Genomic DNA, 13684 nt, shown 5'->3' with positions numbered 1-13684 from the left:
AAACGGTTTGTATGTGATGTCATGTGAAAAGAGTGATGGAGTCTTCAAAGAACCTAGGCTATATGCATACTCATTTTCCAAACTGCTTATTCTTATTCTGATATATTTATATACCGGGTGGATGCCCCACCCTTTTGCACTACCCTACACAGGTGCACAGCTTCCGTACCAAAACAGTAGATAACTTTACATTGACACCACCACAGCAACAGCTTCGTGTTTTTATTTGAGCTAGAAAAAAAAGGTAACATTTTCAAGGTCGTCGGGCACAAATGGTGAGTTCACATGTTCCAGTAAGAGTCCACTCACAGTTAGGTGAAAGAGCTTCACACCACTTTTTAAGCAGGCGCTCAAGTCAAGCGCCCCGAAAACCATGCATAGCTACAGTACTGTACATATATTGTGTCAAAAATTTGGTATTTGGGTAACTTGCAGGTAAAGTTCACTGTTGTGCTTTATCGGAACAACAAATAGCCTAAAGAGTCAAAGAGAATAACCCAACATCTCTTGATATTTTTTTATATTCGGGATAATCAAGTAAATGTGGCGATTTTGAATGACGTGATTCTACTTCTACTATAGACAGGCAAAAGTCAACCAGCGACTATATTTGTACAATAAACAGATTACTATTATTATTATTTTTACTGTCCATACTAAAGTGGAGCTGTGCTCAAAACCTTTTGTACTTGTGCTGCCTTTTTAGCCTATTTTTTCTTCTTAAGATTTTTTTTTATATATAAATTATCATTCAGAATGAAGTCGATAATTTTTGTGCAGCATAAAAACTTCTTTTTTTTTCCTCAAGTAACAGTGCAGTTTACTTATTGCAGATATCTCCTAACAGTAATTACAAGATAGAAACAACTATGATTTGTAACAGGTCCAACAAGGCCCACAAGTTTGTTGCTGTCAAACTATAATCAATCCATTTGTACTTAAGTGAAAATTTAATTAAAGCAATAATTCCTTCACACAGTCAATACAATTTTGAGTCTTCCACTAAATGTAAATACAGTATATTTACAAGTCAGATTGTATACATCTCCTGTGATGGAGAATGACTGTTCTCCAGGAACATTGAAGACCTCACTTTTAAAATGAAAAAAAAAAGAGGAAATGTATTCTACTACTAACATAGCTATTATTGTTTCGAAAGCATTTACTTGTAAAGCAGCTTTCTCTCATTCAGGTAACTCCAGAATGCAAGAACGTAAGTGACGCAGAGTTTTGTGGTCCTTCAAGGCCTGGTGTCGCTTTTCAGAAGAAGCAAGCATCAAAAAGCGTGTCGTTCCAGTTTCGAGAACTAAAAGTATGTTTTGGCTTAAATCTGGCCGTGGACAGGAATCCATGACGTCTGAGTCACAGCCCCTGGTTCCATTTGTTCTAGAAGATTTCTGGGCACATGCTCCAGTCCTGCCTCTCTTTGGCCTCCCAGTAGCCTCCCCTGTAGATGTAGCTGATTTCTTTTGTGGTTTCATCTGTTTTCTTCTTGAACCACAGGGGCTGGTACACTTCAACTTCTTGCCCTGCACACACAGGCACACTCTTCATGTGTTATACGAGACCACATGAGTAGCCTGTGAGCTGGTTTAAAAAAAATACAATAAATAGCTGACCAGTGACGGGACATTGAGATTTTCTTGGATTATTTGAAATTGCGAACAGTGGCAAGTTTATGAAAATTAAGTGCTGTATATTTATATTTATGTTTTTAAATTATTGTGATAAATCATTAACATAAGTGTCTTCACATACGTAAATGAATAACATTATTTTATTAATATTAATAAAGGTAATTTGAGTAAATATGTTATTTCAGCAGTATGTATAAAACGGGCAGCCCATTAATCGGTGCCAAGAAGTAGCTCTCAGGTTTCAAAAGGTCGATGACCCCTGATCTAACTGATATTTTACTGCATTATAAGGCCTAAAACCCAGATTGGTAAGTGTCCAACCACACTATTTAGACAAAACAAAACAATGTGGTTCTACCTAGAGCAAACTTTTGATTTTCAAAACAAACAGATTGCCCAAGTCATTAGCACATGTAGGTAAAATATGGACAATTTATTATTCAAATAAAAAATAATGTCAGATTTTAATTGTTGCAATTTTGTTTTTAATAAGGAATATATCACTCATAACATAATAATTATTTTGTGTGACATCATTAATTCACTGAGGATTCTTTCGGTTTGTGCATCATGGCCACCAGGGGGCAGTATAATACATGTATGCAGACAAACTAAGAAGAGTTTCACAACTACTTGAAGTGACTCAGTGAGCAGCAGTAACATTCGGAAAATTGCCACAGTTCATTTTGTGCTTTCACAAAAGAGTATGTATATGCAAATAGATTAATTTAGCATGCGCGATATGATTTACCAAATGAGATGAATTTAGATGGCTGATTTTGCCTTTCTATTAGAGCGTCTGAATTGACTTAATTGAGGCAGGGGGAGATGCGGACAAAATTGATCTGAGAGAAAGTCTTCCCTAAAAAGTCAAGCTGTTCTAGCTGGAAAATGGAGAATCACTGAATAATGCGGCATATCCCAAAAAGTCCATTTTGCATGAGCTAAATGTACAATTTAATTTGAGTACAATCTACTGTATAATACAATATATCAATGGACTCACCTTCTTCCACAACCTGCAGGGTTTGGACCTCCCTCCGCTTCCTCTCTAGCCTCTGACACTCCTCCAGACGCTGCTTCTGGGTGTTTGCTTCCTCCCACAGGCCCGTCTCCATCAGTCGCTGGTCCGGTCGCATGCGGCTGTCGGTGGGCGCTACCCCCTCCTCTGGCTCATTCAGAGTCAAAGCCAAGGCGGAGAAATAATGCATGTTCTCTGCATTGTCCCTAAGGGAGCCAAAGTGAGGATAAAGTAAGAAATGGCACATTCAGTCATTGTGGAGAAGGTGGTAATGAATTTGAAAGAGCGTACGGGAGAGGGTATTTCTTCCATAGAAGTTTCGGCTGAAGAGTTTGATAAACTGTCTTTTGTTTGCCTTCCGAGCCTCCGCATCCTTGACTGCTATCCACTATTTTGGCACTTTCCATCTTTTCATCCCACGTGCCCGATAGGATGTAATGCGCCGTGCCATCTCTGTTTTCCACCATACCCGTCACCTGGAAAAGAAATCACTCGCAGTTACAGATCTGCATACGTTTGTGTGTCTTACTAGAGCACCACGGCGGTGCTGTCGTACTTTGCGTGGGACGTCTCTGGAGAAGTAGCTGTAGGGCGAGAACTTGAGATGGCAGGTATCCTTGGTGGTGGTGTTTACGATGTCGATGTCTCCGGACTGTCAGATACAAGAACGTGGGAGATTTGTGTTTTGTGTGAGTTTTTCACATTTCAATTATTCAAAGGATACATTTAGTCTTAATAATTCTCTGAATATGCAAAAAATGAGCGAAAGCCAACCTGATCAATCCAGAGTTTCCCCACAATAATATTGTGGACCGTTGAGGTCACTTTGCTCCATACGTAGTGGGTCCCGCTCGAGTGGAACTTTAGGTGAATTTTTCCTATTTAGGAAGGAAGGACGCGGAGATGTGACCATAAGCAAATGCAGCAGTGTTTTTTTAAAATTAGAAAATAGTGCGGCATCAAACACTTAAACCACCAATCTGAGAACCCCCCCCCCCCTTAAAATGTGCATTTATTGACCGATAAAAAAATATATATATATATATATATTAATAATCATGATAGTGACCAACTGAAAACAATTTTAACAGTCTGGGAAGTTCATATTATTATTATATTATCATTATTATTGTTTTATTTATATGTATTATTATTATTAGATATGCACAGTACTGAATACTGCTTTGTCGCAGTTACACACAATTACAATTTTGATCAAATTATCAATTAAAACTGTTAAATTAAAATTATTATATTATGAATAATCTTATCAAATAAAATTGTTTAATACAAATTATTAAATTATAAACAATCAAATACTAAATCAACGGAAATGCCTTTTAAACATATTTTATGATTTAGTTTTTCTAATTCCTTTCCTGTACTCCTTTTAAACGGAAATGCTGTTCCTGTCAACTTGCGTTCGTGGATCATATCCGACCATGTGTTGGAAGATATTAAAAGACACGCCACTTATGCTTCTTACCTAGTGGCATGACAGAGATGTACTTCCCACGGAACTTGCTGTCAATAGTGATGTGTTGCCATAGGGCCCATCCTCGCTGTGAGGTGACGTGGTGGGCCGCAGCTGGTGGGTGATGACTCACCTGGGAGGACACCATACAGGGTGATTGAAGAGCAAAATTAAAATATTAAAATATTGATAGGTGGAAGGATGATGAATGGATAGAAAAATGGATGAATGGATGGATGATGAATGGATGGATGATGGATGGATGGATAATGAATAGATAGAAAAATGGATGGATAATGAATAGATAGAAAAAGTGGATGGATGAGGAATGGATAGAAAAAGTGGATGGATGAGGAATGGATAGAAAAAATGGATGGATGAGGAATGGATATAAAAAATGGATGGATAATGAATGGATGGATGAGGAATGGATAATTAATGAATGGATGGATAATGAATGGATAGAAAAAAGGATGGATAATGAATGGATAGAAAAAAGGATGGATGGATAATGAATGGATAGAAAAAAGGATGGATGGATGATGAATGGATAGAAAAAATGGATGGATGATGAATGGATAGAAAAAATGGATGGATGATGGATGGATAATGAATGGATAAAAAAATGGATAGATGGATAATGAATGGATAGAAAAAATGGATGGATAGAAAAATGGATGGGTGGAATTTAATAAAAAAAATGCGCTAGGAGATACTACAAACACAACCAGATCTCAATCTTATATATAAATATAATAATAATAATAATAATAATAATAATAATAATAATAATAAAACAATCCCTTCTTGAATTTTCAAAAATCAATAAATGATAAATTAACCTGTATAAGAATAGATTTGGCTAAGTCATTTTTTGGAACTTTGACCCACCTGCTCACAGATGGAGCGGTAGCCGTATTCCTGCAGGCGGTCCAGCTCATAGGTCTCCCCCAGCAGAGGGTTGAAGGGTTTGGATGTGCGATGGATGGTGGTGGAGTAGGAGGAGACGGAGAAGGCGGCCACCAAGCACATCTGCTCCAGGGACGAGTCGCAGCGAGCCGCCCGGTCCAGGAGCTCGCTGTACTCAACGTCCTCGGTCAGACGCTGCAGCATCGACAGCGGCTCGTTGAAATTGACCTGCCATCGATCAGGAAGACAACAAGGAATATAATCGAGTTGAATCAAATTACATTTAAGCTTATGAATTGTATGTGATGCATTTACAGGCATGGGAATCTTTGATAGGTCTTTCCCAATACAGTTCTTCATGATGCTCCACAGGTTGAGGGAGTAATTGGGTTTGTCTGGAATACGACTGCGTCTTGCTCTGCGTAGCTGCATGTGGTTCGAGTCCGAGGTGCCCTGAAAGAAAATTGTAACAAGAGGCTGACCTTTAGCCGTCTTCACTGCTGTGTCGTAGAGAAAAAGGAAGCATGTAAAGAGACCTACATTCTCATTAAGGGTCCAGTCACTCATCATACTCTGACTACTCCCTGAGCGCCTAAAAGAAAAAATGGTCTTGGTGAAGAAAGATTGAAAGGTAAACCGATGAATTTAGAAAAGATGCAAAATCTCACCTGTGCTTTGTTTCCGCATTCACTGTTATGAATGAAGGCGCGTCCTCCATGGCGTCGAAGAATTCATCATTCTCGTCGCTCTCGTCCACCTCGCGAGATAACACAACACCTGCTGAGAAATACGGGACATCAGCACAAGCTATTTCTCTCATATTGTAATTGGTGCTGTCAAAGTTAAAACGTTAACTCATTGATTAATCAAAAAAATTTGTCGCATTAATCAACGCAAATTAACCACATTGTTAATTTTGACCGCTGATTATTCTTTAGCTTGACAGTGGAAAAAGGTAGCATAGGTTGTGTTTGAGCAATAAACATAACTATATATGCATTAATGTAAAGCATTTAATAATTGTTTACATATGACATTCAGAATATTTGTAACTATTGGGGTCTTTTTTTTCTCCATTTAAAATTATGCAAGTAATTAACTAATTAGAAAAAGAGGAAGATGAGAGTGTACAGTGGATCAAAAAATGTTGAAGACTTCCTCATAACATTTAATGTCGAAATAATTAACACATAACAGGTGCTCTTCAAATTTGGTGGGCAAAAAATGTTGATAAAAATCAGTTTTAATGAAGTGATTAATCAAAATTCTAAGATGTGATTAATATGATTTAACGCCTCTAATTGTAGTGCTACAAATACTGCATATCAATAGCATCTATAAGGAATTTATAGAGAAACATATGAAAAATTATTATTATATTATGTGTAAACTTTGACAGTGACACATTGGAGAACTAAAATGGGGTGGAAAAAAATGCCAGGTATTTTGTTGTTGTTGCCATAATAGAATAACGTGTAATTGTACATCCACTACAGTAGGTGGCAGTGGCGCTCTCATTGCATATGTGCAGGGAGTAGTTTCTTTCATGTTAATTAGGATACAATGTTATTCATGTGTGTGCTTAGAACAATTTTAGAAAAGAAGCACTGGCTTACAGGAAACAAATTTTAGGGTCAGAGGTGAGACTAGTCATTTTTCTGCCTCTCCTCCAATCAGTTTTGCTCACTCTGGTTAGATGACCCACACCGGACAAAGTCACTAAGCACACAATTGGACGATACTTGATGGAGAAATTTATCTTTAGTCTAGGCTTATGTTTTATATAATTATATTAAGTTTGGTAGGGGCGTGTCACTGGCGCCACAGGTTCATTTTCTTTGAATATATTGGACTGAGTTAGATTTTCATTTGTTTGTGCAGATGTAAGAAAGTTCCAAAAACAATCATCACACGACCAGTGCCTTCCACTTCCTGTATTCCATTAAGAGTAGACGGTGGTGGTGTCTCACCTGTGTACGAGGTGGGCTTCTCCCTCCAGGCCGTCTCCAGGCTGTTGTGCTGTTTGGCTAGCTGCTCAATGGTGGTCTCCAAATAGTGACGCTGCTCTTGCTCATGCTGCAGGGTTTTCTGCCACCTCCGGTTTTGAGACTGCGCTACATCCAGGAAGTCACGACAAGCCTGAGGGGAGAACACAACACACAAGTCAGACAATGTAACCCCCCCCCCCTCCAGCTCGGAGATCATTGAACCTAATGAGGAGGGCTGCAAGCTCACACTCACATTGATCATAGCATTGGAGGTGATGCGGAAGAGGGCGGCTCGCTCGTTAACCGTCTTCAGTTTATCCGTGCCGTCGGCGCACCCGCGCAGATCCTCAAATTCGCTGAGGGAACGCTGAAGCGCGGCGCCATGCTTTCCGATCAACTCGTTACAGGTGCTCAGATCATCCAGCTTGCTGGCCAACGTCTTCAGCGCGCCTTGGCTTAAGACCCGGGCGTCATGCGGGCCGGGACTTTCTTCGTCTCCCGAGTCATCTGCTCAGAGACAACGAAAAAGCAACACATGGATTCCATTGTCTAGTTAGGTTAACTCATTCAGTGCCATTGGCGGCTATATACATCAAATATTCATTTGACCTATTTCTATTAGTTTAACATTTTTCCCCACTTTTGTTAACAAGAGTATGAAAACCTAGGGGGAAAAATTATTGTACATTTAGAACAGATATCAAATTTTTGTGAGACAACTAGTGAAGTCATGCGATTAATAATGATTAAAAAATTTAATCGGCTGATGCCCCTAATTTTTTTGAAAATTGTCTTTTTTAAATAAAAGAAAATATTATTATTTTTAAATTATTAAAATTACTTAAAAATATATATATATTTGGGGGGGGATTAAAAAAAATTGTAATTAATCGCATGACTTCACTAGTTAACTCACGATTAATCACACATTTTATTTATGTTCTAAATGTACAATAATTTATTCCCTAGGTTTTCATACTTTTGTTAACAAAAGTGGAAAAAATGTTAAACTAATAGAAATAGTTCAAATTAATTTTATACGTCTATAGCCATCAATGGCAGTGAATGAGTTAATGGCTGTAAAATGTTTCACGAAAAAGTTAATAAAGGTTTTATTGAATTTGAATGGGCGGCACGATGGCTGACTGGTTAGCTCGTCCGCCTCCCAGTGCAAAGGTTGTGAGATCAAGTCCGGGCTTCGGCCTTCCTGGGTGGAGTTTGCATGTTCTCCCCGTGCTTGCGTGGGTTTTCTCCGGGTACTTCGGTTTCCTCCCACATTCCAAAAACATGCATGGCAGGTGAATTGGACACTCCAAATTGTCCATAGGTGTGATTGTGAGTATGGTTGTTCGTCTCTGTGTGCCCTGCGATTGGCTGGCAACCAGTTCAGGGTGTACCCCGCCTACTGCCCGAAGCCAGCTGGGATAGGCTCCAGCAACCCCCGCGACCCTTGTGAGGACAAGCGGTACAGAAAATGGATGGATGGATGGATGAATTTGAATGAAGCCTCCATTCCATCTCATTTTGCTTGAGATGAGACTAATGGGACAAGGTAGAGGCGTGTGGACGGATGAGCCCATCCCAGACGCTCCATCCTTTCACATCAGGGGGAAGCTGTGAATGAATACGGTTGCCCTGGAAACATAAGCCTGTGCAGTCAGGAGGCTGGGCTATTTTTAGAAGTTGGGGGAGATGACGCAGTCCAATTGGTCGACACCCTTTCTTTCTCAGACATTCTCCATCAGTCACAGGGATTTTAAAAGAAGGGCATTTTACGATGGACTGAAATAAGGGCAAAAAATGGGAGCGGTTTCTGACCCATATAGAACAGGGGGAAAAAAACAACTTATATTGCTTGTGATTTATATGGTAGAGTAGCTTTGGAGATATAAGTACTTTGGAGAGTTGTAGAAGCTTCTGGATGTCATTGGTGACTCACGAGTGCAAGCACGCCCACAGTTGATAGATGGAACATCACCATGGACACGTGTGGGAGGACGGAATCAAAGTTCCTAACAAGCTGAAAGTTTACTGTAGCATAACCACAGACAACGCAGCTAGCATATCTTCACTCTCTAATGAAATCGTTCCATTTTGAAATACATGCATATATTTCTGCCAAACACACTATAAAAGTTATTTTGAATGGGTTACGGGGAAAAAAAATATTTGTACACACAAGTACATCTCAAAGAATTACTAGTATAAAAATGAGTAGGTTAATTTATAATTTATCAGTGGTTCAACTCAACAAGTTAAACTAATCTACATACATAGCAGTCACTAAATAAAATGATTACCTAATTTCTGAATATTATTTTTTTTTAATGTTTTTCTAAAGTAATATTGTAATTTCTTCAGATGGTGATTTGGGGTTTTTGTTAGCTCCATCATCAAAATCATAAAAAATAAAATTATGGAATGTATTTCTTCTCTATGTGCAGGGATGAATTTGACTTTTTGAATGTATTTAACTACTGAAATTAACACTTGTACATCCTTCTAAGTGAACAGCAATGCTATATAACTAACTATTCATTAAGATATGCAAGCACCTTTTCAGAGTAATTTAGATTTAGGCTATTTGGAAAATAATTTTCATATAAAATTTCAAAATTAAAAGAAAAATTAAAAAAAAGTTTGACATCCTTTTTTTCCCCATGCACAGTAATCCAAATACTCCCGCCCACACGATGAAATCTGCAAAGCAGCAACCATATATTTATTTTGTTAGCTATATATTTTTTAGTGCTTTCAAACAATAATTTAAATTTAAAAATTCTGTAACTAATCAAAATTTTCTACTTCTGCTTCGACTTTTTTCTTCAACGCTTTTATTTACTTGAGAAAAATATGGGAATTAATATAAAATCATATCAAGTATATTTAGAATCAAAGACTTATGCTTTGCATTAGGCACTTTATGTTCTCTTCCTCCTTGCTTATTGCTCTGCAGTAACAGACTGTGGAAATATAACTACTAGTAAAATCCCACAATATAGCGAAAAATCCGCAATATACAATTCCATACGTATATACTGTAATACTCTGTGATAAAGGTGGACTGTAAAAAGTGCAGCGTGATCTTGCAAGGGTCGAGCGTACCATACAAACTGCCTTAAATTAGATCCACTCACAATTAATGTATTCGTGTAAAGTGGTCATGCTTACTCTTGTTTTCCGTGTATAATAAATACTGTATTGTAATACATATTTTTGTTGGTTTTGTATTCTTCTTCTTCTGCCATTGTCCACTGAGCCACTTTACGCACTAAAATTCCCTATTCAGAGACAAATAGTCCTATTCTCATCTATTCTATTCACTATTAAAGTGCTTTGCCATTCAAAGACAACAAAATAACCTGATTAATGCTAAAATGCTAACATGGCCAGAGTAAGTGGGAGCATTGATGTACCTTATGTCGGTGTAAGTAGTACAAAAGAGACACTTTCTCTATATAGTTGCATCTAATAACCCCGTAAAATATTCACATTGAAAATTTCCCCCATAAAATAATGAACAATGAGTGATTTCATTGTTACAGCTTTAAATAAATGACTTGTGTTTGCCAACTACTGCCTACAAATGTCCATGAGTGCATACAAAAAGCAGAAATTCCACATGCATGGAAACACACACACAGCTTCTATTTTAAAGCCTTAATCTTTTCTGAGCAGTAAGCAATTAACTGGTTACTTACAAGGTGACTTTCATTGGAAGGTCTGCACTCATCACGCCCTATTGCCAGCTTGTGTGCCGAACAATATTTTTGAATGAAAATCTTCCTTCTCGCTCTCACTCATTTATTATTATTATTTTTTTTTACCTCTTCTGCTTCCAGAAGGGGAGGTGGAGCCTAAAGCAAGGTCACTCATTCATTCTCGCTGTCGTCATAGTGGAGCACACAAGGGAGGGGGCGACTGTGTACGTCATCGTGGCACTCATACGACAGTAGCACGCGCGTATTCAATTGATTTGATGACACCGAGTTACACGTCAGGGTCAAATAATCCTATCAGGAAATGAATGATAGTGTAGGTGGCGTTAAGGACGACACGATAACATATACGATAACATATAGCCTTGTCTTGCTCCACATCACTTTAGAACGCCCTTGGCTGGTTCTTCTTTAACAACACTACCCTCTTGTGTCCAGTTAACACACAAAATGTCTGCAGGCCAGGGTTTGTATTCACACTGTGGCTAAAATCAATCAGAAATCTGAGGAAGGTCATATCTAAAACTAAAATAAGATTGTATGAAAGGATTAAAAATATATATATTTTTTCACTTGAGTCACGAGGAAATTGCTCATCGGTCAAAAGAGTTAATTAAATTAATAATAGTTAGGTACTTTGGCGTCCGCCCACAATCCCAAAGCCTCTAAATTGCCCAAAGGTGTGAATGTGAAGTGTTGGTTGTCTATAGGTCCGTTGCAATTGGCTGGCGACCAGTCCAGGGTGTACCGCGCCTCTTGGTCAAAATCAGCTATGATAGGCTCCAGCACACACATGACCCCAATATTTTAGGCTTTCGGATTTGAGAAGGGGGAGAAAAAAAAAGCAGAGCTATACTGCACTAATTATTGATCAGTCCAAGCAGTTGGGTTAGCGTTAAAGGGTACCCTGTGAACTACCATAACGACCTGTCTGAAAGGTCTCAATGTGTTCCATTCCATTTAACGGGCTCACATCTAAATGGTTCAATATTTGTAATGGAGTTCCTCAAGGCTCCATCATAGGCCCACTACTATGCTTTACCTGTCCTTGAGATATGTGCTTTCATTCATTACATTCTGTGACCACTTTTTGTAATTGTTTTTTTTTTTTAAAGAAAAATAGCACTCTATAATAATGAACCTTATAAAAACATACAGTAATGTCATTATTAAAAATATGAGATACATTATCAAGAATGTAAAACAGAAGTTTTGGACACAATTTTGCTTCAGTTCAATCTACATGGTGCGGCTCCATCTGGTATGTGCAATTTGGCCATAAAATAAAGGTGATTATTTTTTCTCATGGTAAGAAAAACGTGAATCCCAGTGTTTCCCCACCTTTGTTTACCCAAGGCACATATTTCAAATCGGAAAACATTTCACCGCACACCACTTGGCAAAAATAACAATTCACAAAAATTGGTAGAGTTTGTAATTATGTAGCTTCTGCCATCTAGTGGAAGAGCAGTTGATTGTTTTGCTTGTTACTATATGGCTGTGGTAGATATATTAACAAAAACATTCAAATTAATAATAATAATTTGACAAAAAAGGGCACAGAGATGTTATTAAGATACCAGTGAACTGTAAAATGTGTTTGTTCAAGAAATCTATTTAGAGCTTTTATACACTCATCAACTTTGCCTCTCACTTAAATTGAGCTGGCATAGGGTCAAGCTATTTTGCATTGGGTGGTGCAGATGGTGGCGGGATAATACTCCAGTCTAATCCATAGACATTAAACAACACTGTCAACACACACTAAAACATAGGCCATAAATGTTACCAGAATGATGAATGAGAGCGTTGGCGTTGACTTTGGCCTGCTGCAGGGTGGACAACCAGTGCTGACACTCCGCTTCAGAGGTGGCCTTCAGGTGGTAGCTTCGGCCTCCGTTGGTTATCAGCAAGTGGCACGCGTCGCCCAGTTCAATTTGAGCTGCCGCCAGGGGAATGGTGCCTCTGCAGGTGTGTCCCATCTCTGCTTGTGTTCTGTAGGGCGGGCAGAAGACAACAAGAGTTAAAGTGAATGCGTTTTTAATGGGCATGTAGAGACAATAAGGAATTACAAACTTTGCTATTTTGTTTTTACTTAAAACAATTTTTGAGAGAGAATAAATTAGGTGTTTGTTTGTTTGTTTTTGGGAAACCCAAGTCTGCCCACCCGTGCCCCCGTGAAATAGTGACCTTCACACCATCCCTGCCAGTTACCCTTACGGTACCTGTAATAGGACAGCAGGCCGTTGCTGAGGACAAACCATCGCCTCTGATATCCCTTCAAGTAGTTGGTCCATTTAAACAGCCAGCCCTTGTGGGTGTCCAGACGCGGCAGCTGGATCCCCGGAAGCGCCGGGGAGGGAAAACTCCTCACCAGCTCATCCATGGGCTCCTTGAAAAGGAAAACGCCGCCAGGAACCGTTAGCTTCCTCGTCCAGATGAGCCCAGCTGTGCGACGAAGCTAACCAGATGCTAACCGCGGCTAGCCTGTAGCTGGACAGCTAACTGTCAAAGGATGCTCTGGTGCCAAGCATGTCGCCCGGGGAGGGGGAGATTATCGAAGGCCAGTTACGATACGACAATAACTTCCATTTATGTCCCAAAGTACCTTTCCTCTTACCATTTACACTTTGACGACTAACGTTGTACAGTAATAATGAACTCACGACGTTGCCATATAAGAGGTGGTAGCAGGTGTATGGCAGGACAAAAACAAGTGGAAAATATTAAAAATTGGCAACTGATACGCCCAGTAAAATTAGGTTAAATATACTCAAGTTTAATTTATACTGCGCCCTTTAAAGTAAATCAAACTTTTACAGTACTTTACTTCTCCAGTCTAAGATGATCATAATAAAATAATAATACATGATGCGGGTTTGTTTGCGACAGCGTTGTCAGAATACGGCAGACAATAGGCAGTGCATTAACATCCC

General features: G+C 38.9%; 1 protein-coding gene across 4 annotated transcripts; it reads right to left on the bottom strand.

The window, feature by feature from the left end:
- Positions 1–207: 207 nt before the first annotated feature.
- Positions 208–13627, bottom strand: osbp2a (oxysterol binding protein 2a). 4 transcript variants are annotated; one of them, XM_086096254.1, is made up of 14 exons: positions 12974–13626; positions 12538–12743; positions 7283–7536; positions 7012–7180; positions 5710–5821; positions 5582–5633; positions 5357–5494; positions 5024–5269; positions 4145–4265; positions 3433–3536; positions 3215–3310; positions 2950–3134; positions 2644–2864; positions 208–1529 (listed from the first exon to the last, which is right to left on the bottom strand). In XM_086096254.1, the coding sequence occupies exons 1-14, from the start codon at positions 13132–13134 to the stop codon at positions 1387–1389; spliced, it is 2208 nt and encodes a 735-aa protein (XP_085952380.1). In that variant the 5' UTR covers positions 13135–13626; the 3' UTR covers positions 208–1386. The 4 variants fall into 4 exon arrangements, with proteins under 4 accessions (XP_085952380.1, XP_085952382.1, XP_085952378.1 ...); XM_086096256.1 differs by having other exon boundaries at positions 5710–5818; XM_086096252.1 differs by having other exon boundaries at positions 5357–5633; positions 12974–13627.
- Between the last annotated feature and the right edge of the window lie 57 nt (positions 13628–13684).

This window comes from Leptonotus elevatus, chromosome 15 (genome assembly GCF_054856555.1).
Source record: "Leptonotus elevatus isolate MCC_2025b chromosome 15, RoL_Lele_1.0, whole genome shotgun sequence".
Classification (NCBI taxonomy): domain Eukaryota; kingdom Metazoa; phylum Chordata; class Actinopteri; order Syngnathiformes; family Syngnathidae; genus Leptonotus; species Leptonotus elevatus.
The sequence above is the reverse complement of the archived record's forward strand: the minus strand, read 5'-3'. Positions and strand labels throughout refer to the sequence as shown.

Bases quoted from the DNA above. Each gene is read 5' to 3' on its own strand.
- osbp2a (XM_086096252.1), bottom strand. From the start codon at position 13,134: ATGGATGAGCTGGTGAGGAGTTTTCCCTCCCCGGCGCTTCCGGGGATC. The intron at 5,634-5,709 runs GTGAGATTTTGC...TTTTTCTTTTAG, and splicing joins AATGCGGAAACAAAGCACAG to GCGCTCAGGGAGTAGTCAGA. The intron at 1,530-2,643 runs GTGAGTCCATTG...CTGTGTGTGCAG, and splicing joins CCTGCAGGTTGTGGAAGAAG to GGCAAGAAGTTGAAGTGTAC.